The sequence below is a fragment of the Rhinopithecus bieti genome, unplaced genomic scaffold (assembly GCF_001698545.2).
Source record: "Rhinopithecus bieti isolate Rb0 unplaced genomic scaffold, ASM169854v2 scaffold_31548, whole genome shotgun sequence".
NCBI lineage: Eukaryota > Metazoa > Chordata > Mammalia > Primates > Cercopithecidae > Rhinopithecus > Rhinopithecus bieti.
In genome coordinates this window covers 6,155,751-6,177,695 of record NW_016814470.1, presented here as the reverse complement: position 1 = coordinate 6,177,695, position 21,945 = coordinate 6,155,751, and the positions used below count along the sequence as shown (strand labels likewise).

The 21,945-nt window shown below is 43.6% G+C and overlaps 1 protein-coding gene across 1 annotated transcript in view; it reads left to right on the top strand.

The window, feature by feature from the left end:
* Positions 1-6,496: 6,496 nt before the first annotated feature.
* HACD3 (3-hydroxyacyl-CoA dehydratase 3) overlaps positions 6,497-21,945 on the top strand; it is a 50,387-nt gene continuing 34,938 nt past the window's right edge. Inside the window, exon 1 of the mRNA XM_017851097.1 lies at positions 6,497-6,775. Coding sequence (XP_017706586.1) covers positions 6,689-6,775 — 87 coding nt within the window. The 5' untranslated portion in view covers positions 6,497-6,688. The remainder of the gene's footprint in view (positions 6,776-21,945) is intronic.

The following is a 21,945-nucleotide window of genomic DNA, read 5'->3' as shown; positions in this document are numbered from 1 at the left end:
TCTCAAACAAAAAACAAACAAATAAACAACGAACAAAAAAAACAAAAATTAGATGGGCATGGTGGTGTGCGCCTGTAATCCCAGCTACTCTTGAAGGCTGAGGCAGGAGAATCGCTTAAACCCAGGAGGCAGAGGTTGCAGTGAGCCGAGATTGCACCATCGCACTCCTGCCTGAGTGTTGAGCAACCAGAGTGAAATTCCGTCAAAAAAAAAAAAAAAGAGGCCGGGCAAGGTGGCTCATGCCTGTAATCTCAACACTTTAGGAGGCTGAGGTGGGTGGATCACAAGATCAGGGGTTCGAGATCAACCTGACCAACATGGTGAAACTCCCGTCTCTACTAAAAATACAAAAGTTAGCTGGGCATGGTGGTGGGCACCTGTAATCCCAGCTACTCAGGAGGCTGAGGCAGGAGAATTGCTTGAACCCGGGAGGTGGAGGTTGTAGTGAGCTGAGATTGCACCACTGCACTCCAGCCTGGGCGACAGAGCGAGACTCCGTCTCAAAATAAATAAATAAATAAAAGAAAGTAAAGAAAATGAGACTTTATTTTCTATAAAGGGTTACAGCTTGTAAGCTGACCATGCTGATAGGCTGGGAAGTGTAGCCTGTGGTAAAGATCAGAGTCAGGTACTTGAAGTATGAAGGGGTAGGACAGGAGCTTTTTGCTGAATGGATTGGCTAAACATACATATGCAACAGGTTATAGAAGGAGGTAAGAATATTCATGAAGGTGGTCCTGAAGCACGAATATTGAACAAACATATATGTTACATATGACCCATGTTCACCTTGCAGTGGAGACTTAACATTTAAATGTATTACAATTTGGCCTACATGTCAAAAGTTCTTTTCAGGACACAAAGGCCCGCAAATGTACAGCCTCTCTAAACCAGTCAGAACTCATCTGTGGTTGATAGTCTTCTTATTAGCAGAAGGTTACTGAAATCAGTCTCTTGTCCAATCAAAGCTGTAGTTATGGCTTGTGGAACAAGGGGTCAGTTGGTCAGTGTCTGGTGAGGAGTGAGCTAGAAATTTTAATGTTGATTATCTCAAGGCTAGTGCTTGTTTAGCTGCTAGAGAAAGAAAAACCTTGTGGCAGTTAAACATGGTTTATTCTTTAAGTGCAGGCGTGTGTGACTTACCTCTTGCCTAGCATGGCCTTAGGTCTTATTTATAATTTGGTATCATATTGCCACAAAGGGTCCATTTCATCAGTCTTTAAACACATTATTTATTTTTATTTTTTGTTGTTGCTCCATCAGTCTTATGCTCTCTATTTTCATGTTAATACTGGTCAGTTGTTGTGTCTAAACCGCAAAAGGGAGGGGGTATAAGGAGGCATGTCTGACCTCCCATCCTGTTATGATCGGGAACTCAGTTTTTAAGGTTTTTCTGGGGTCCCCTTGGCCAAGAAGGGGTCTGCTCAGTCAATTGTGAGGCTTAGGATTTCATTTTTAGTTCACACTTCTGAACTGTGGATTGACAGGTAGAGGGGAAGGTTTTCCCAGTAAAGATTACCTACAATACCCATTCTCCAGGCAGAGTTAGGAGGTTACATGTATATGATCTGGCTGTGGAGGATTCCCCGTCAGATACCCGCACTGATCCAGTCAGTCTCCCTCTCCACACTTAGCTTTGTACCATCTAGAGAAACCTGACTTTGCTCAGGGATAACTGGCTAGGTGATCCTGGGCGATTTGGATCCAGCCAAATTCTACAGCTCATTTTCTAAAACCTCTTCCAGGAATAGAAGATTTTATACATAGATAACAACAAGGATGTGTATGACCTCTTGCCAAAGGCAGGAAGTCAGCCTTCACCCTTGGGAATCAGCTTCATCCATGGCAAGTACTCAGCAAATGCTTCCTGTAGTTAGTGGTGACTATTCTCTGAGAAGGGAGAGCTGGCCCTGGGCCAGATGAGGCTGGGAAGGCTGCATCTAGAAGGTAGGACATAAAGACAAAGCAAAATTTGCATTTTCGTTTGACTGGTAGTATCATAAAACTCTTAGCCCTACCTATTTCAGCTTGGCACTGACTCCCACTTGGCTCTGCCTTTTAATCTCCCCTGCCACCTTCCAGAGTATTTTTCTTTTTTCTTTTTTTTTTTGAGACAAGGTTTTGCTCTGTTGTTCAGGCTGGAGTGCATCAGCGCCATCACAGCTCACTGCAGCTCTGACCAGGTAGGACTACAGGCACATGCCACCACACCTGGCTAATTTAAAAATTTTTTTCTAGAGATGGGGTCTCACTGTTTTGCCCAGGCTGGTCACGAACTCTTAAACTCAAGCGATCCTCCCACCTCAGCCTCCTAAAGCATTGGGATTACAGCATGAGACACCACGCCCAGCCCTGCCTTGCAGTTTTATAGTTCACCAGAATGATATTCTTTCTTCTCTCCATTTCATTTTTTTCTTGTTAGATTTCTCTTGGAGAGAGGGGTCCATAATAGTGGGGTCTCTTTGCAGAAAAATTTAGAAACAGCTGATAAGAGCATTAGAGGGAACCAAATCTAACTCATCAAATTCACCTAATTTGATGAATGTGGAAACTCAGGCCTAAAGAAGTCATTTTGTAGTATGTTACTAGTGGTCAAACCAGGCTGGATAGGCCCACCTCCACTGGACCTTTTTTATGAAGCATCTGAGGCAAAATGCCAACGTTCAGTCTTCTTCTATACCAATAGCTTTCACCTTGGCAGAAGTCAGCTGATAAGCCTCAGGTTTCAAATATGCTGAAGTAAAATTATTCTATTTTTTATTACCCACTGCCAGGATGGCTAAAATTAAAAAGACTGGCTGGGGGTGGGGGGTGGTACTGGAAAAAAAAAATTAGGCTGGGCGCCATGGTTCATGCCTGGGAGGCTGAGGCAGGAGGATCACTTGAGCCCAGGAGTTTGAGACCATTTGAGCCTAGAAGTTTGCGACCAGCATGGCCAACATGGTGAAACCCCATCTCTACTAAAAATACAAAAATTAGCCAGGTGTGGTGGTGCACACCTGTAACCCCAGCTACTTGGAAAGCTGAGGCAGGAGAATCATTTGAACTGGGGAGGTAGAGGTTGCAGTGAGCTGAGATTGTGCCAATGCACTCCAGCCTGGGCAACATAGCAAGACTCTGTCTCAAAAAAAAGAAAAAAATCAAAAAATAAAATAAAATAAAATAAAATTAAAAGACTGAAAATACCAGGGACATAGAGCAACTAGAACTTTCAAACATTGCCGTGGAATGTAAATTGACCAAAACACTTTGTAAAACTGCTTAGCATACCTACTAAAGCTAATCATACATCTGTGTAACCTATTGATTCCCTTCATAGGTATTTATTCCAAGATAATTAAGCGCATATATCCCCAAAAGACAGGTACACAAATATTCAGAGCAGCTTTATTTATAATAGCTAAAAACTAGAAACAAGACAAATATCCATCAATAGGAGAGTGGATAATTTGCGGTATATTCATATAGTCAACTACGATAGAGCAAAACCAGAAACTAAAAGAGAATGAATTGCTGATTCACTCAGCAACATGGATAAATCTCATACGCATTATATTGAGGAAAGTAACCAAGGCCCAGTGAGGTGGCTCACACTTGTAATCCCAGCACTTTGGGAGGCTGAATCGGGTGGATCATGAGGTCAGGAGTTCAAGACCAGCCTGGTCAAAATGGTGAAACCCCATCTCTACTAAAAATACAAAAATCAGCTAGGCGTGGTGGTGGGCACCCATAATCTCAGCTACCTGGGAGGCTGAGGCAGGATAATCAATTGAACTGGGAGGTGGAGGGTGCAGTAAGCTGAGACTGTGCCATTGCACTCCATCCTAAGTGACAGAGAGATACTCCATCTCAAAAAAAAAAAAAAAAAAAAAAAAAAAAAAAAAAAATCAGACGCTGTAGGTTCCATTTATATAAAATTCAAGAACAGAATAGACAAAAATGACTCTGTGGTGATATATCAGGATAGTAATTACTGAGAGGCAAAGATTTTTTTTTTTTTTTTTTTTTTTTGAGACGGAGTCTTGCTCTATCGCCCAGGCTGGAGTGCAGTGGCCGGATCTCAGCTCACTGCAACTCCGCCTCCCGGGTTCACGCTATTCTCCTGCCTCAGCCTCCGGAGTAGCTGGGACTACAGGCGCCCGCCACCTCGCCCGGCTAGTTTTTTGTATTTTTTAGTAGAGACGGGGTTTCACCGTGTTAGCCAGGATGGTCTCGATCTCCTGACCTCGTGATCCGCCCGTCTCGGCCTCCCAAAGTGCTGGGATTACAGGCTTGAGCCACCGCGCCCAGCCTGCAAAGATATTTTTAACATGAAATAACCTCTGGGATACTGGAAATATTCCAGATCTTGATCTAGGTGATAATCACATAGATATATACATATATACAAATTCAGCTTAAACTGAATATTTAAGAATTACTGGCTAACACGGTGAAATCCCTCCTGCCTCAGTCTCCCAGGCATGAACCATGGCGCCCAGCCTAATTTTTTTTTTCCGGCACCACCCCCCACCCCCAGCCAGTCTTTTTAATTTTAGCCATGTTTGATTTTACTCATCTCCAGGTTAAGGACCTTCCTTGGCTCCCATGTGTCTGTGGGATACAGTATAGGCACTTCAGTGAAGCAAACAAAGACTTCCCTAATGCACCCTCTGCCTTTCCAGATTCAGGGCGACCTCGCTCCTTTATGCCTTTAATCCCTAGCAACAGAATCTCCCATGTCCCTCTCTCTCTCTTTTTTAAGACAGGGCCTCACATTTTCGCCCAAGCTGGAGTGCAGTGGCACCATCTCGCCTTCTGGGCTCAAGTAATCCTCCCACCCCAGCCTCCCAAGTAGCTCGGAACACAGGGGCGCGCCAACCACGACCTGCTAACTTTTGTATTTTCGGTAGGGACGGGGTATTGACGTTTTTCCCAGGCTGGTCTCGAACTCCTGGGCTTCAGCGATCCTCCTGCCTCGTCCTCCCAAATTGCTAGGATTACACGCGTGAGGCACCACACCTAGTCCACATCTTTTCACCTGTGAACGAAGCAAGCACCCTATGCTTCCACGGCCTACCTGGTTCTTACTCAGTCAAATTCCTACTCACATTTCACCATCCCATTCTCAAGGGTTGGCTCTCTCAAATGTCTGACGATGGTTCCCATGGCCCTCAGTTCCTATGATCATAAACTCTTTGTGAGCTCAGCACATTCATTATATGAAAACTATATTTCATACTGTCCACTCCTGAGTTAAATGTTTCTAGAGAGCTACCAGAATTTGCTTTCATCCTTGGATCCCTCTGCTAAATAAATGGGTGCTAACAGAATCACTTTGCTAAATAAATGGTAGCTAACAGGATTGAATACGAGCTCCATTTTTGTCCCAGAATTCTAGTTTTCATACAAATATTTCTTCCCATTAAATTCTTTGCTGCAGAAGAACTTGGGGATGAAAGCCGATACAGATAAGACAGTTTAAGTAAGACATAAATGAGTGTTGTCTCTAGTTTGAGTTTCCTATTTTTTAGAGACAGCCTCCTGCACTGTCCAATAGAATAGCCACCAATAATATGGATATTTAAGTTTAAATTAGAAGTGAATAAAATTGACCGGGTGCGGTGGCTCACGCCTGTAATCTCAGCACTTTGGAAGTCCAAGGCGGGCGGATCACCTGAGGTCGGGAGTTCCAGACCAGCCTGACCAGCATGGAGAAACCCCGTCTCCACTAAAAATACAAAATTAGCCGGGGGCTGCTACGCATGCCTGTAATCCCAGCTACACGGGAGGCTGAGGCAGGAGAATCGCTTGAACCCGGCAGGCAGAGGTTGCGGTGAGCCGAGATGGCGCCATTGCACTCCAGCCTGGGCAACAAGAGGGAAACTCCGTCTAAAAAGAAAAGAAAGAAAAGAAGAAAAGAAAAGAAAAAGAACAGAAGTGAATCAAATTGAAAATTCAGTTATTCAGGTCAAGTACTCAAAAGCTTCATGTGGCTAGTGGCTACCGTATTAAAGAGCGCAATGAGCAATATTTCCATCATCACCTACAGTTTTATTGGGCAGCGCTGCCCTGGTCTTTATTTTCCCTTCTTGGAACGCTCTTCCACGCTGCTGTCACACCATGTCCCCTATCACCATTATCATCCTTATTTCATCTGTAATTACTTGCATCTTTTAATAGGCAGGGAGTTCTAAGACAGAAGGGGCTGTGTCTCACTTCTGTTGTTCCAGTGTTTAGCTTTGAAACCCAGGCACACAGTAGGCACTCAGTAAACAGAATGCGAGGGACCCTCCAGAGACACCAGTCCCAAACCCTTTCCCATGCTCATCGGTCCCCTATGAGTCTCCAGCCTTCTTTATTTTAAAGCATCTCCCTGAAGACGAGTGGGGAAAGCGTACCACCCGCTGATTCCAATTCCCTAGGCGGCCGCGACGAGCTGCGGCGTCTCTGTGCCCAGGCCTGCCCCATCCCGCCTGCGCCCCGCCCCCTCTCGGCTCGCGCCAAGGCCCATTGCTGGCGCCGCCGCCATCCCGGCGCGTCACTGCGCAAGCGCGGCCCGCGAGCGTGGGGTGTCTCAAGGTGCCGGGTTGCAGGCGCTCGGGAGCGCTGGGGTTTGAGGCCTGCTTTCGGCCCGCGCCAGCAGAGCACTACCTGAGGCAGCGAGGCGCAGAGAGCCGAGCCTCCCCGAGCCCTGGGCAGTGTGGCCATGGAGAATCAGGTGTTGACGCCGCATGTCTACTGGGCTCAGCGACACCGCGAGCTGTATCTGCGCGTGGAGCTGAGTGACGTACAGGTAAAGGCCGGGTCGGGCGGCGGGAAGCGTGAGGGATCGCGGCTCCAGGTACCCGCCGGGACGCCTGCCCGCTTTGTCAGTGTGCGCGCCGGAGAGCCTGCAGTGCGCCAACAAGGTCCGCGACGCGGTGCGCTCACGGCATGCTGGCGCTTGTCGAGGCTCACCCGCAGATCCCGGGCCGGGGGCACAACCCCCCGAGGGCTGCAGGAACCTTCGGGTCCTCAGAGAGCTCGGACTGGGCCTCTCAGGCTACCCCGGGCCTCTTCTTTGTTCACAGTCGGCGGCCTTCATGGATCCCAAGCCCGGCCCTGGCTGCCTGGCCGTCGGGGTTCGAATTGGCTGGGGCCCTTCGAGATGTGGGATGAGCTCGTTGGGTTAGGGGTGCAGTTGTGACAGCGGCTTGCTGGGCCGTGGCTGGCCTAAGAGGTCCAGCCAGGCCCCTCGGACGTTACCGAGGCAGGGCACTGCAGGGGTGGGGAGGGGAGGGATGGGGCCACACCCACCTCGCAACCGTTCAGTGATGGAAATCATTCTCACTACTTTTAATTTTAAAATTCACAAGAGCTGGAGGAAGTGATTTCCCCCTCTGTTCTGAAGTCTGTGAGCTCAGTCAGGTTTGCTGAGTTGCACAGAGAACTTAAAAATTTCTTAAGTTACATTAAGCATTTCTGTTTGAGATCCTTGGCCCTTTATATAAGCAAGCTGAAGGCACCTAATAGCGGAGACTCAAGGACCTGTGTATCCTCATGTCTGTATCCAAACTAAAGATTCCAGGCTTTGAGAAACTGGAGTTTTCATTCTGGAAGGTTCTTTCTCTTTTCTTTTCTTTTTTTCTTTTTTTTTGAGACGGAGTTTCGCTCTTGTCGCCCAGGCTGGAGTGCAGTGGCACGATCTCAGCTCATGCAACCTCTGCCTCCCGGGTTCAAACGATTCTCCTGCCTCAGCCTCCCGAGTAGCTGGGATTACAGGCATGCGCCACCACGCCCGGCTAATTTTTGTATTTTTAGTAGCGACGGGTTCACCATGTTGGCCAGGCCGGTCTCGAACTCCTGAGCTTAGGTGATCCACCCGCCTCGGCCTCCCAAAGTGCTGAGATTACAGGCATGAGCCACTGCACCCAGCCTCTGGAAGGTTCTTTCTACAGTCATCCTTACTGGAAACTTCTCCTTAACATCTATGGCACTTCGTAACCTCTTTCACTCCATTTAACTCTCTCTGCTCCTGAATCAGGCATCTGGCTGGATCACCCATGGATCCGGTAAAATGTAGGTGCTTTCTGAGTGTCGACTTGAATTTGTTGAATTTAATATAATCTTTGCTTCTGGAATATAAACCGTTTTCCTGTTGAAAGATGAAGACAGTAGTGGCCAGAATGCCTTAAATAGGCTATGACATTGCATGGTGTGTCGTTTAATGTGTTCATCCAGACTGAGATTATACTTTTGGGTCAGAGTATGAATAAATGTTCTGTGCTGTCTCCCTCTACTGCTCCAGGGTGGTTTAATAGAATAGGAAAAAACAAACAAAATCTTTTGTAGATGGGGCTCAAAGTCCCCGCCTAGAGAGTGTTCTTCCAGCAGTCAATAAAAAAGTACAGAACAGGCTGGGCGCTGTGGCTCACGCCTGTAATCCCAGCACTTTGGGAAGCCAAGGCGGGCGGATCACCTGAGGTCGGGAGTTGGAGACCAGCCTGACCAACATGGAGAAACCCATCTCTACTAAAAATACAAAATTAGCCGGGCATGGTGGTGCATGCCTGTAATTCACTGTGTTGGCTACTTGGGAGGCTGAGGCAGGAGAATCGCTTGAACCGGGGAGGCGGAGATTGCGTTGAGCCAAGATGGTGCCATTGCACTCCAGCCTGGGCAGCAAGAGCGAAACTCCATCTCAAAAAAAAAAAAAAAAAAGAACATCTAAAACATTTTGGGGAAAATAAATCATTTTCCCCTTATTAAGTTTTATTTTCTCTGGGGTTTCACATCTGTAGTTTTGAGGCACCCATATTTCAACTACCATTAGTTTAAAAGCACCATGTTACACTTATAAAAGTGTTTACATGTGTTAGCAATCCTCTGATACATGTAAGGTAGTACAGATTTACAAAGATGAGTCAGACCCAACTTTTCAAGGGCATGCTATCTAGAAGGAGGCGTATCATATCCAAGCAAAAAGTTTTGTGTAGGAGTATGTTTATTGGTAGAATTGGAGTTGGGTGTTGGACCAGGTATCTGGTGTTAAACGAATTTGTTACCTTTGTTTAATTTAGTTAGTGGTGACTTCCAGAAATGAGAATTATTTTTGTCAAACTAAGACTGGGAGAACGTTCCAGAAAGAGAAAGGCATAGACTTTTAGACACTTGTAATGTCTGACTTAAACCGTGTCAATGCCCAAAGGCCACCAATAACATACCGGTAGTTAAACAAGTTGGGTTTATTACTCATTGCATCAAGAGAGAGCATACTCCATGGGGAACCCTGGAGTGTTTCATTAGGAGGGTGTTAGAACTGATTATAGGATTTGGGTGTTGGTGATTAGGGGAGGGGAGGGTTAAGGAGGTTGGGGTTTTACTTCAGAGAAGATCCTGTAAGAAAATATGGGAGTTTTGTGGTTGGGTATGTGAATAAATCTTATCTATAGGGCAGGGAGACTAGTATAAGAACAAAACTAATTGCTATAGGAGTAGCAGTCACTCAATTTGGCCAGAGGGTATTTGGGATTTCATGGGTGGCATAGCCACTATGTATTTCTCTGTGCTTATAACAAAGTTGTGAAATGGCCTCTGTCTCATTTTATGAAGATTTCAGAGTAACCTTGTCTGAGGTTGGTATTCTGTGAGATTGTTTATGTCCCGTAGGAGAATAACATGGCCTGGCTGTGAGTGCTATGCCTGCCTCTGAGTGTCAGGGGTCGCCTTTTTTGTTTGTTTGTTTGTTTTTTGTCTTTCTCAACTGATTGCTCTATGCAGGGCTTGTTGAAATCAGTGGTTATACATGTGCAGATTTGTTATTTAAAAAAAGAAAAGAAACCAGTGGCTCTGGCTCTGGATGAAGCGCTTCATTTATTTGTTCAGTAAAAATCGTTTATGGAGTACCTACTCTTGTCTATCATTAAGCTAGGTGTGGGGTTCTTGGACAGCACTTTAACACTCCCTGCTTTCTGCAGCATGTCCCACAGCTTATGTGTAAATGTGAGTTTTAAAGTGTTAAATTCCAGTTTGGAGGCATTGGCTCTGTCTCCCTCCATCCTGACACAGAGAACTGTCCAGTCGTCAGTCACATCTCTTTGGAACTGCAGGGCTAGTGACTATGAGAGAACATGGCTGATGTGAGGAGAAATGGTGGACAATAAAGACTTCAGCAGTGACATTGTCTGGGCTTGAGGTGAGCAGTAGCAAAGAGGCCAGCTAAGGCAGTGTTACTTTCAGAATTGAATTTACTTTCATGATGAGCATAATGAACATGTTTGTCCCGAAAAACGTAGTTGTTAAACCATTGGTTTATTTACAAGGTGCTTGTTTTGGGTGTTGTGAACAGAGAACAGAGTGCAGCTGTGTTTGAGAGCTGTTTAAAAGATATTTTTCCTATCCTTACCTAACAGAGTCTGGTGGAAAGAGTGCTAACTGAACACATGAGATTGGGTCCTTTTTATTACACTTACGCTCTGGTGACCATGATTCACTTAACCTTTATGAACCTGCGGCTCTTCATCCAGACAGATATGAACAGTAGTGCCTAACTCATAGGACTATTTTGAGATTTGAATTCGAAAATGGATTTGAAAGTGCTTTGCAAATTCTAGTGTGCAGTTCAAGTGAGTGATTATGATGATTGTGATATTAAACCTTAGATGAGAGGGATGGACACGGAGCAATGGAATAATAGAGCCTATTAGTAGACCTTTTCATATATGAAAAGTTAAGGTATAACAAGAGGCGCTCTTACAAATTAATGAGGAGAGAATGACCCATTCAGGAAATTGTACTGGGACAATTGGTAATCCAAATGGCAAAAAGAAAATAAGATCCTGCCTTATGCCATACACAAAAATCAGTTTCAGGTGGATTAATGACCTAAATGCATAAAGCAAAACTACTAAAAAGAAATATAGGAGACTACCTTTATAATATTGGAAAGCGGGAGAATGTGTTAAGCAAGATGCAAACCCTAAAGACAAATATTGACACATTTAAGACAAACTTGAAGAAGACATTTGCAGTGCATATCACTGAGAGATGACTAATACCATGAATATTTAAAGAACACCTACAGACCAATAAGCAAAAGACATATTACCCAAAAGAAAAAGGGGCAGATAATATAAACATTTCAGAGTAAAAGGAAACAAGAATGACCAGTAAGTCTGAAAAGATGCTGAATTGCAATTATGATCAGGCACATGTACAGGCATACCTTGTTTTATTGTGCTTTGCTTTGTTGTGCTTTGCAGATAATGCGGGTTTGACAAACTGAAGGTTGTGGCAACAAAGTCTGTTGGCGTCATTTTTCCAACAGCATGTATTCGCTTAGTGTCTCTGTGTTGTATTTTGTTAATTCTTGGAATAGTTCAGATTTTTTTCATTATTATTGTATCTGTTCTGGTGATCTGTGATCAGTGATCTTTGATGTTACTTTTTTTTTTTTTTTGAAACAGAGTCTCACTCTGTTGCTCAGATTGGAGTGCAGCAATATGATCATAGCTCACTGTAGCCTTGAACTCCTGGGCTCGAGCAGTCCTCCTGGCTCAGCCTCCCGAGTAGGACTACAGGTACCTGCCTAGCTAATTTTTAATTTAAAAAATTTTTTTAAAGGTGGGGTCTCATTATGTTGGCCAGGCTGCTCTTAAACTCCTGGACTCAAGCAATCCTCTTGCCTTGGCTTCCCAGATCCCTGAGATTATAGGCTTGAACTACTGTGCCTAGCTTTGATGTTACTATTGTGATTGTTTAATTAATTAATTAATTAATTTAGTTTTGAGACAGGGTCTCACTCTGTCACCCAGGCTGGAGTGCAGTGGTGTGATCTTGGCCCACCGCAACCTCCACCTCCCAGCCTCAAATGTTCCTTCCACCTCAGCTTCCCGAGTAGCTGAAACTGCAGGCGTGTGCCACTGTGCCCAGCTAGTTTTTGTATTTTGTATTAAAACCAGCTAGGTTTTGCCATGTTGTCCAGGCTGGTCTCGAACTCCTAAGCTCAAGTGGTCTGCCGCCTCGGCCTCCCAAAGTGCTGGAATTACAGGTGTGAGCCACTGTGCCCAGCCACTATTGTGATTGTTTTGTGTCAAAATGAAATACACCTATATAAGATGGTGAACTTACTCGATAAATGTGTGTGTTCTGACTGCTCTCACTGGCCATTCCTCCATCTCTCCCTCTCCTTGGGCCTCTGTCCTCTGAGACACAACAATATTGAAATTAGGCCAGCTAATAACCCTACAGTGGGGCCGGGTGTGATGGCTCATGCCTGTAATCCCAGCACCTTGGGAGGCTGTGGTGGGGGGATCACTTGAGGTCAGGAGACCACCCTGACTAACATGGTGAAACCCCATCTCTCCTAAAAAAATACAAAAATTAGCCAGGTGTGGTGGCGTGTGCTTGTAATCCTAACTACTCAGGAGGCTGAGGCAGGAGAATCACTTGAACCTGGGAGGCTGAAGTTGCAGTGAGCTGAGATCACGCCACTGCACTCCAGTGGCAGAGTGAGACTCTGTGTCAAAAACAAAACAAAACAAAACAAAAAAGCCATACAATGGCTTCTAAGTGTTAAAGTGAAGAGTTCCACGTCTCACTTTAGATCAAAAGCTGTAAATCATTAAGCTTGGTGAGGAAGGCATGTCAAAACTGAGACAGGCTGAAAGCTAGGCCTCTTGCACCAAACAGCCAAGTTGTGAATGCAAAGAAACAGTTTTTGAAGGAAATTAAAAGTGCTATTCCAGTGAACACACAAATGATAAGAAAGCAAAATAGTCATATTGATGATATGGAGAAAGTTTGGTCTGGATAGAATATAATTCAGCCATGACATTCTCTTTTTTTTTTTTTTTTTGAGACGGAGTCTCACTCAGTTGCCCAGGCTGGAGTGCGGTGGTGTGATCTCGGCTCACTGCAAGCTCTGCCTCCTGGGTTCACACCATTCTCCTGCCTCAGCCTTATGAGTAGCTGGGACTACAGGCGCCCGCCACTACGCTCGGCTAATTTTTTTGTATTTTTAGTAGAGACGGGGTTTCACTGTGTTAGCCAGGGTGGTCTCGATCTCCTCACCTCGTGATTCTCCCGTCTTGACCTCCCAAAGTGCTGGGATTACAGGCGTGAGCCACCGCACCCGGCCTATGACATTCTCTTAAGCCAAAGCCTAATCCAGAACAAGGCCCCAACTCTTTCAATTCTATGAAGGCTGAGAGGTGAGGAAGCTGCAGAAGAGAAATCTGAAGCTAGCAGAAGTTGATTCATGAGGCTTAAGGAAAGGCTCTGTAACATAAAAGTGCAAAGTGAAACTACAAGTGCTGATGGTAGAAACTGCAGCAAGTTATCCAGAAGATCTAACTAAATTCCTTATGAAGGTGGCTACACTGAACAACAGATTTTCAATGTAACAGCCTCCTACTGGAAGAAGATGCCATGGAGGACTTCCATAGTTAGAGAGGAGAAGTCAATGCCTGGCCTCAAAGCTTCAAAGGACAGTCTGACTCTTTTATTAGGGGCTAATGCAGCTGGTGGCTTGAAGTTGAAGCCAGTGCCCCTTTACCATTCTGAAAATCCTAGGACCCTTATGAATTATGTTAAATCAGCCAGGCATGGTGGCTCATGTCTGTAATCCCAGCACTTTGGGAGACCAAGGCGGGTGGATCACCTGAGGTCAGGAGTTCAAGACCAGGCTGACTAACATGGTGAAATCCCATCTCTACTAAAAAATACAAAAAATTAGCTGGGCATGGTGGTGGGCGCCTTTAATCCCAGCTACTTGGGAGGCTGAGGCAGGAGAATCGCTGGGATACGGGAGGCAGAGGTTGCAGTGAGCCGAGATCGCACCACTGCGCTCCAGCCTGGGCAATGGAGTGAGACTCCATCTCAAAAACAAAAAAAGGGAATTATGCTAAATCTGCTCTGCCTATGCTCTGTAAGTGGAACAACGACTCCTGGATGATAGCACATTTGTTTACAGAATGGTTTACTGAATATTTTAAACCCACTGTTGAGGCCAACTTCTCAGAAGAAAAATATATTTATTCCTTTCAAAATACTACTGCTCATTGACAGTGCACCTAGTCCCACCTAAGCATGCTGATGGAAATGTCAAGGAGATTAATGTTTTCATGCCTGCTAACATAACATTCCTTCTGCAGCCCATGGATCAAGAAGTAATTTTGACTGTCAGGTCTTATTCAGAAAATACTTTCTGTAAGGTTAAAACTGTCATAGGTAGTGATGCTGTGATGGGTCTGGGCAAAGTCAATTGAAAACCTTCTGGGAAGGATTCACCATTCTAGATACCATTAAGAACATTTGTGATTCATAGGAAGAGGTCAAAATATAAAAATGAACAGGAGTTTGGAAGAAGTGGAATCCAACCCTCATGGATGATTTTGAGGGGTTCAAGACTTCAGTGGAGGTAGTAACTGCAGGTGTGGTGGAAATAGCAAGAGAACTAGACTTAGAAGTGGAGCCTGAAGGTGTGACTGAATGCAGCAATCTCATTATAAAACTTGAAGGGATGAGGAGTTGCTTCTTATGGATGAGCAAAGAAAGTGATTTATTGAAATGGAATCTATTTCTGATGAAGATGCTCTGAACATTCTTGAAATGACAACGAAGGATTTATACTATTTCATAAACTTAGTTAATAAAGTAGTGGCGGGGTTGAGAGGATACTCTGATTTTAAAAGAAGTTCTCCTCTGGGTAAAACAGTATCAAACAGCATTGCATGCTGCAAAGAAATCTTTAGTGAAAGGAAGACTCAATCAATGAGACAAACTTCATTGTTGTCCTTCTTTAAGAAATTGTCACAGCCACCCCAGCCTTCAGCAGTCACCACCTGGATCAGTCCACAGCCATCAACATTGAGGCAGGACCCGCCACTAGCAAAAATATTACAACTCCCTGAAAGCTCACATGATCATTAGCATTTTTTAGCAATGAAATATTTTAAAGTTAAGGTATGTACACTGTTTTTTAGAATAATACTGCATACTTAATAGACTATAGTATAATATAAACATAACATTTATATGTACCGAGAAACCAAAAAATTTGTGTGACTCACTTTATTGTGATAATAGCTTTATGGTGGTGGTCTGGAACAAAACCTACAATAGCTCCAAGGTATGCTTGTAAATTAAAATGATAGGGTACTGTTTCTCACATTAGAGTGGGAAAAATGAAAAAGCCTGACATGACCAAGTGTTTGTGAGAATGAATGTTCAGCGACAGGACATTTTTTTTTTTTTGAGACGGAGGTTCACTCTGTTGCCCAGGCTGGAGTGCAGTGGTGAGATCTGGGCTCACTGCAGTCTCTACCTCCCGGGCTCAAGTGATTCTCCCACCTCAGCCTCCCAGGTAGCTGGGACTACCGGCGTCCGCCATCACGCCCTGCTAATTTTTGTATTTTTAGTAGAGACGGGGTTTCACCATGTTGGCCATGCTGGTCTCGAACTCCTGACCTCAAGTAATCTGCCTGCCTTGGCCTCCCAAAGTGCTAGGATTGCAGATGTGAGCCACCGTGCCCGGCCGGACATTTTTTCTTTCTTTCTTTTGAGATGGAGTCTCGCTCTGTCGCCCAGGCTGGAGTGCAGTGGCGCAATCTCGGCTCACTGCAAGCTCCGCCTCCCGAGTTCACGCCATTCTCCTGCCTCAGCCTCCGGAGTAGCTGGGACTACAGGCACCTGCCACCACGCCCGGCTAATTTTTTTGTATTTTTGGTAGAGACGGTATTTCACTGTGTTAGCCAGGATGGTCTTGATCTCCTGACCTCGTGATCTGCCCGCTTCGGCCTCCCAAAGTGCTGGGATTACAGGCGTGAGCCACCGCGCCCGGCCGGACATTTTTTTATACAGTTGGTGGAAGTACTAATCGGCACAACTGATTTGGAGAACAGTGCCGCACCATGTTGTCAAGCTGAAGTTGTATGTCTTTATGACTTGGAAGTTTTGTTTTTTTTAGAGAAGCTCTTACACATATGCAGGTGGAGGTAGAGTGTTCATTGCAGCAAAAAATTGAAAATAGCCTCAATTTTTGTCAGCTGGAAAATGGATAAATTGTGGTATATTTATACAATGGCACACTGTACAACAGCTACAATGAACGAAACAGAACCATCTTTATGGAATTAAAGCTTAGAAATATAATATCAAATAAGCAAGTTTTGAAGAATGATACAGGCAGTATGAAATTATTTATGTGACATATAAAATCATACTGTATATTGTGAATGCCCAACATGTTGTAAGTGAATAAAGAAATACAGTGGAAATTACAAACTCCAATCCTGGAATAGTGGTTACCTGCGAAGTTGGGGCATGTTTGAGGAAGAGAGGGCATTGGGATTGAGTAATTATATAATGTATCTGTGTCTGTTTTATTTCTTTTTTAAAAAAATGAGGCAAATAAAACAAAATGCTAATGGATGTTAGGTATAGTGGTGTTTGCTATATTTTTCTGTTTGTCTGATTGCTTGAAATATTTCATAATAGAAATCAGTAAGTCTAAGTTGTTTATTACCACAGTACAAAAGTACTTATAAAGCAGTAAGTTAAATAATCTTGTAACTGTTGACCGCTCCAGGCATAGTGCTAAGTACTAGATATTCAGTAATGAGCAACACTTATAAAGGCACTACCTTCAGATTGAGGGAGACAGGCAATAGATATGTTAATAAATAATTACCTAGATAAAGTGCTATGAGGGAAATAAAGAGGGTGATGAAATAGAGAATAATTGGTAGAGTCAATTTTAAATAGAGTAGTCAGGGAAGGCTTCCTTGAATAGGTGATATTCTAGCTGTGTGAAACTTGAAAGATAAAACAAATTGTGCAGAAAGCTGGGGGAAGAACATTCCAACAAGTCCACAGATTTAGAGGCAGGCAAAGGCTTATTGGGGTTCCAGGAGCAGAAAGGATATTAGTATGTTTGGAGCATAGTGAGGAATAAGTTAGAGGGAGATGAGGATAGAAGGGTTTGCAAGATGTAGGTCATGTAGAGCCTTGTTGCCATGGTAAGGAGCTTGGGTTTTATTGTAAAAGCAATGGGAAACTATTAAAGAGTTTTAAGCAGAGAAGTGACTGTAGGATTTGTGTTTCAAAAAAGATTATATTGGCTTCTATGTGGATTATAAAGGGGCAAAGTGAACTCTAGAAAACCATTTAGGGAGGCTGTTATAGTAGTGTGGGTGAGAGATGAGGTGGCTCAGTTTAGGGTTGTGGAGGTAGAGAGCCATGGACACATTTGAGATATATCTGAAGAGAACCTTGAGGCCTTGATGGACTTATTGGAGAGGAAGAGAAAAGAATTAATGACTAGTCTTAGGATTTTGACTTAAGCACAGAGTAGATGACAGTGCAGTTTACTGAAATGATTAAGACTGCAGAATAGGTTTAGTGGCCAAAATCAAGAGTCCCCTTTTGGACATACTAGTTTGAGAGTCTAGTTTTAAACAATTTCCATGTGAAAATGTGAACTAGTGATATAACTATACAAATACAGAGTTCAGGGCAGTAGTCTGGGTGAAAATAGAATTTTATGATATCTTAGACTTAATTGATTGCAAAATGCACCACTGTTTTATTTTTTTCCCTCATGATAATGAGGGGAAAAATGCTGCTGATTATGCTATGCTACAAGTTTTCTTATTACTTTGAGTATTTTAAATTTATTGAAAGAGCTCTCTGAGAGTTTAAACTTTCAATGCTGTTCAGCCAAAGATAAGGTGGGTTTATTGCTTGTTCCACTGAGGGAAAACACACACTGTAGGGAAGTGTGTGGTATCTCAGTAAGAGGGTGTTAAAAAAGACCTTGTTATATGGGATTTGGACTTTGGTTGAGTAATGGTGGGGGTGTCTAAGGAAGTGGGGTCTGCTGTAGATTGGATGTTGACAGAAAGCAGGGACAGTTCTATGATTTGGTATTTTGTGGTTGGCATAGTGACCTGTCATTAGACAAATTTATGCAATGGTCTTGTTTTGTTTCATTTTACCGTGGTCTTATAGTAACCTCAAGTTGGTTGGTATTCTTTGAAATTGTCTATGTCCCCAAAAGGGGGAATTAGAAGACGACATCAACTGATACATACACCCAGTTGAGTGTTATACAGCTATGACAAGAAAGAGTAAAGATCTTTATGAACTCACAAGGATTTATTTAGATGAAAAAAAAAAGCAAGATGTATAAGAATGTATATGGTATGCTGCTTTTTGTATAGAAAGGAGGGAAAGTAAGAATATCTGTTTTGGCTGGGTGCGGTGGCTCCCGCCTGTAATCCCAGCACTTTGGGAGGCCCAGGTGGGTGGACCACAAGGTCAAGAGATTGAGACCATCCTGACCAACATGGTGAAACCCTGTCTCTACTAAAAATACAAAAATTAGCGGGGTATGGTGGCTGGCGCCTGTAGTCCCAGCTACTTGGGAGGCTGAGGCGGGAGAATTGCTTGAACCCAGGAGGGAGAGGTTGCAGTGAGCCGAGATCACACCACTGCACTCCAGCCTGGCCACAGAGACTCTGTCTCAAAAAAAAAAAAAAAAAAAAGGCTGGGCGCCCTGGCTCAAGCCTGTAATCCCAGCACTTTGGGAGGCCGAGACGGGCGGATCATGAGGTCAGGAGATCGAGACCATCCTGGATAACACAGTAAAACCCCGTCTCTACTAAAAAATACAAAAAACTAGCCGGGCGAGGTGGCGGGTACCTGTAGTCCCAGCTACTGGGGAGGCTGAGGCAGGAGAATGGCGAAAACCCGGGAGGCGGAGCTTGCAGTGAGCTGAGATCCGGCCACTGCACCCCAGCCTAGGCTACAGAGTGAATTGTTTTGTATGTTTGTTTGAGACAGGGTCTCACTCTGGCACCCAGGCTGGAGTGCAGTGGTGTGATCCTGGCTCACTGCAGTCTCCACCTTCCAGGCGCAAGCGATCCTCCTACCTCAGTCTCCCAACTAGCTGGGACTACAGGCGCATGCCACCACGCCAGGCTAGTTTTTGTATTTTTGTAGAGACAAGGTTTCACCATGTTGCCCAGGCTGGTTTCGAACTCTTGAGCTCAAGTGATCTACCCGCCTTGGTCTCCCAAAGTGCTGGGATTACAGGCATAAGTCACTGCACCTGGATGAAAATAAGAATATCTAAATATATTTGCGAATTTTTGCAAAACACGCATATACAGAGAATAGATAAACCAGAAATGAATGAAATGGTTACTGGTATGTGGGGAATAGGAATGGAGGAGGATGGATTTGGGAGCAAGACTTCTGAGGAAATCATTTCATAAAGTTTGAATTTTGAACAATGGGAATGTTTTACATATTCAAAGATAAAATTGTATTAAAAAAAAAAAAAGGAGGCCAGGCTTGGTGGCTCACGCCTGTAATCCCAGCACTTTGGGAGGCCGAGGCGGGCAGACCACGAGGTCAAGAGATCAAGACCATCCTGGCCAACATGGGGAAACCCTGTCTCTACTACAAATATAGAAATTAGCTGGGTGCGGTGGCACATGCCTGTAATCCCAGCTACTCAGGAGGCTGAGGCAGGAGAATCGCTTGAACCTGGGAGGCAGAGGTTGCAGTAAGCTGAGATCGCGCCACTGCACTCCAGCCTGGTGACAGAGCGACACTCTGTCTCAAAAAAATAAATAAATAAAGTAAAAAGCAAATTAAATAAACAGAACCAAAAGGACATAACTATATATCAAATTGATGACAAAATCTTACAGATAAATTAATCAATACAAATAATATTTGAACATAGTACTCTGGTTCTTTAGTAGATTATGTCCTTTTTAAAAATCAACCTTCCCCCCTTTCACTGGAATATATTCTGAGGACAAAAAGAACTGCAATTAAATGTTACACTTAGAAGGGTTATTTTTCCCTTTCCTTTTTTTTTTTTTAAATTGAATATAAATTTTCTGTCTTTTTTCTTATTTTCCACAAGGAAACTTCTACAAGTAATTAGTAGGTTTACTGTTGGCAAAAAAAGTTGATATTCTAATTCTGAAACTTTTTTAGGATAAAACAAATATATAAATGTGCTAATGTTATTAGGAAGATTTTCACTGTAAGAGATATAAATCTTAAATAACAAGGTAAGGAGAAGCCTTGTAATAGCTTGAATTGGAAACTTCACTATGACATCATCATTTTTAAAATTCCTAGCTAGCCCACTGAAAGATGAACATTAACTATACCTCAGTGTACCTAGATCATGGCTTCTACATTACCATTTCCAACCAAAGGAACTATGCCTCCTTGAAGAAATGGCCAATTATTTCAAATCTGTGCCAGAGAAAGAACAATATCCTCAAAGGGTACACGGTCATGTCAGAATCATACAGGATTTGGTTTGAAGGGATTTCTACTGGCCAAGTTTGTGACAGTTTGAACATCAGAAAGAGTAATAATGGTAATGGAATTTGGCTGAGTGGATCACAAAAGAAAATCCATGAGTCTATCGGGTGCAGTGGCTCATGCCTGTTATCCCAGCACTTTGGGAGGCCGAGGTGGGCGGATCACGAGGTCAGGAGATGGAGACCATCCTGGCTAACATGGTGAAACCCCATCTCTACTACAAAATACAAAAAATTACCAGGGCGTGGTGGCGGGCGCCTGTAGTCCCCGCTACTTGGGAGGCTGAGGCAGGAGAATGGCGTGAACCACCCAGGAGGCGGGGCTTGCAGTGAGCCGAGATTGCGCCACTGCGCTCCAGCCTGAGTGACAGAGCGAGACTCCGTCTCAAAAAAAAAAAAAAAAAGAAAATCCGTGAGTCCATAGGATATAAAAAAGAAATGTAGACCAGAGAGGGTACAGGCAAAGGCACCACGAGGGATCTAGAGCTATTCAGTATCTTGACTGTGACAGTAGGTAGATGAACCTATACATGTGATCAAATTGTGTAGAACTTAACACACAGACGCACATGCACATACCTGCAAGCGAATGCAAGTAAAACTGGGAAATCTGAATAACGTAGGTGGGTTGTGTCAATGTCAGTATCCTGATTTTGATTTTATGCTATAGTTTTGTAAAATGCTACCATTGGGGCAAACTAGGCAAAGTGTATAAGGGATCTCTCAGTACTATTTCTTTTTTAAAAATTTTTATTTTTGTGGGTACACGGTAGGTGTATATATTTATTTCTTAGAGCTGCATGTGAATCTACAATAAAATTACAATAAAATTTCAATAAAAGAGGGAGAGAAGGGAAAACTTTTTTTTACAGAAGAATGCCAACTAGAAAATGAAAAATGAATGGTTGAATTAGAAAATTATAATTTTGCCGGGCATGGTGGCTCATGCCTGTAATCCCAGCACTTTGGGAGACCGAGGCCAGCAAATCTCCTGAGGTTGGAGTTTGAGACCAGTCTGACCAACATGGAGAAACTCCATCTCTACTAAAAATACAAAATTAGCCGGGCGTGGTTGCACATGTCTGTAATCCCAGCTACTCGGGAGGCTGAGGCAGGAGAACTGCTTGAACCTGGGAGGCGGAGGTTGTGGTGAGCTGAGATTGCACCATTGCACTCCAGCCTGGGCAACAAGGAAACTCCGTCTCAAAAAAAAAAAAAAAAAAAAAAAAGAAAGAAAGAAAATTATAATTTTGTGACCTCCAGTGTAAAATTGTGTCAGGTAAGGATTAACAATAGCTGACTGTACCACTGGATGAAAGAGTATTGTAAAGGAATGGCAGATTACACTATTAGGTAACTTGCTCATTACAAAAGGAAACACTACAGTGGAAAGTGCTGGCAGTCACCTTCTCAATTTAATGACCAAATTTATCGTCACCATCTAACGTAAGGATGCCATATGTAACCATATCACCTATGAAATATTTTTGCTAAAAATGGTTAATATGAAGGAATGGCCAGACAAATCCAGAATATGATACATTTTACCAGACAACTGGCATGGGTTAATAAATAAAAGTGTAAGTCTGTATTAAATAAAAATAGGCATGACAATCAAGAGGAGTATATGAAC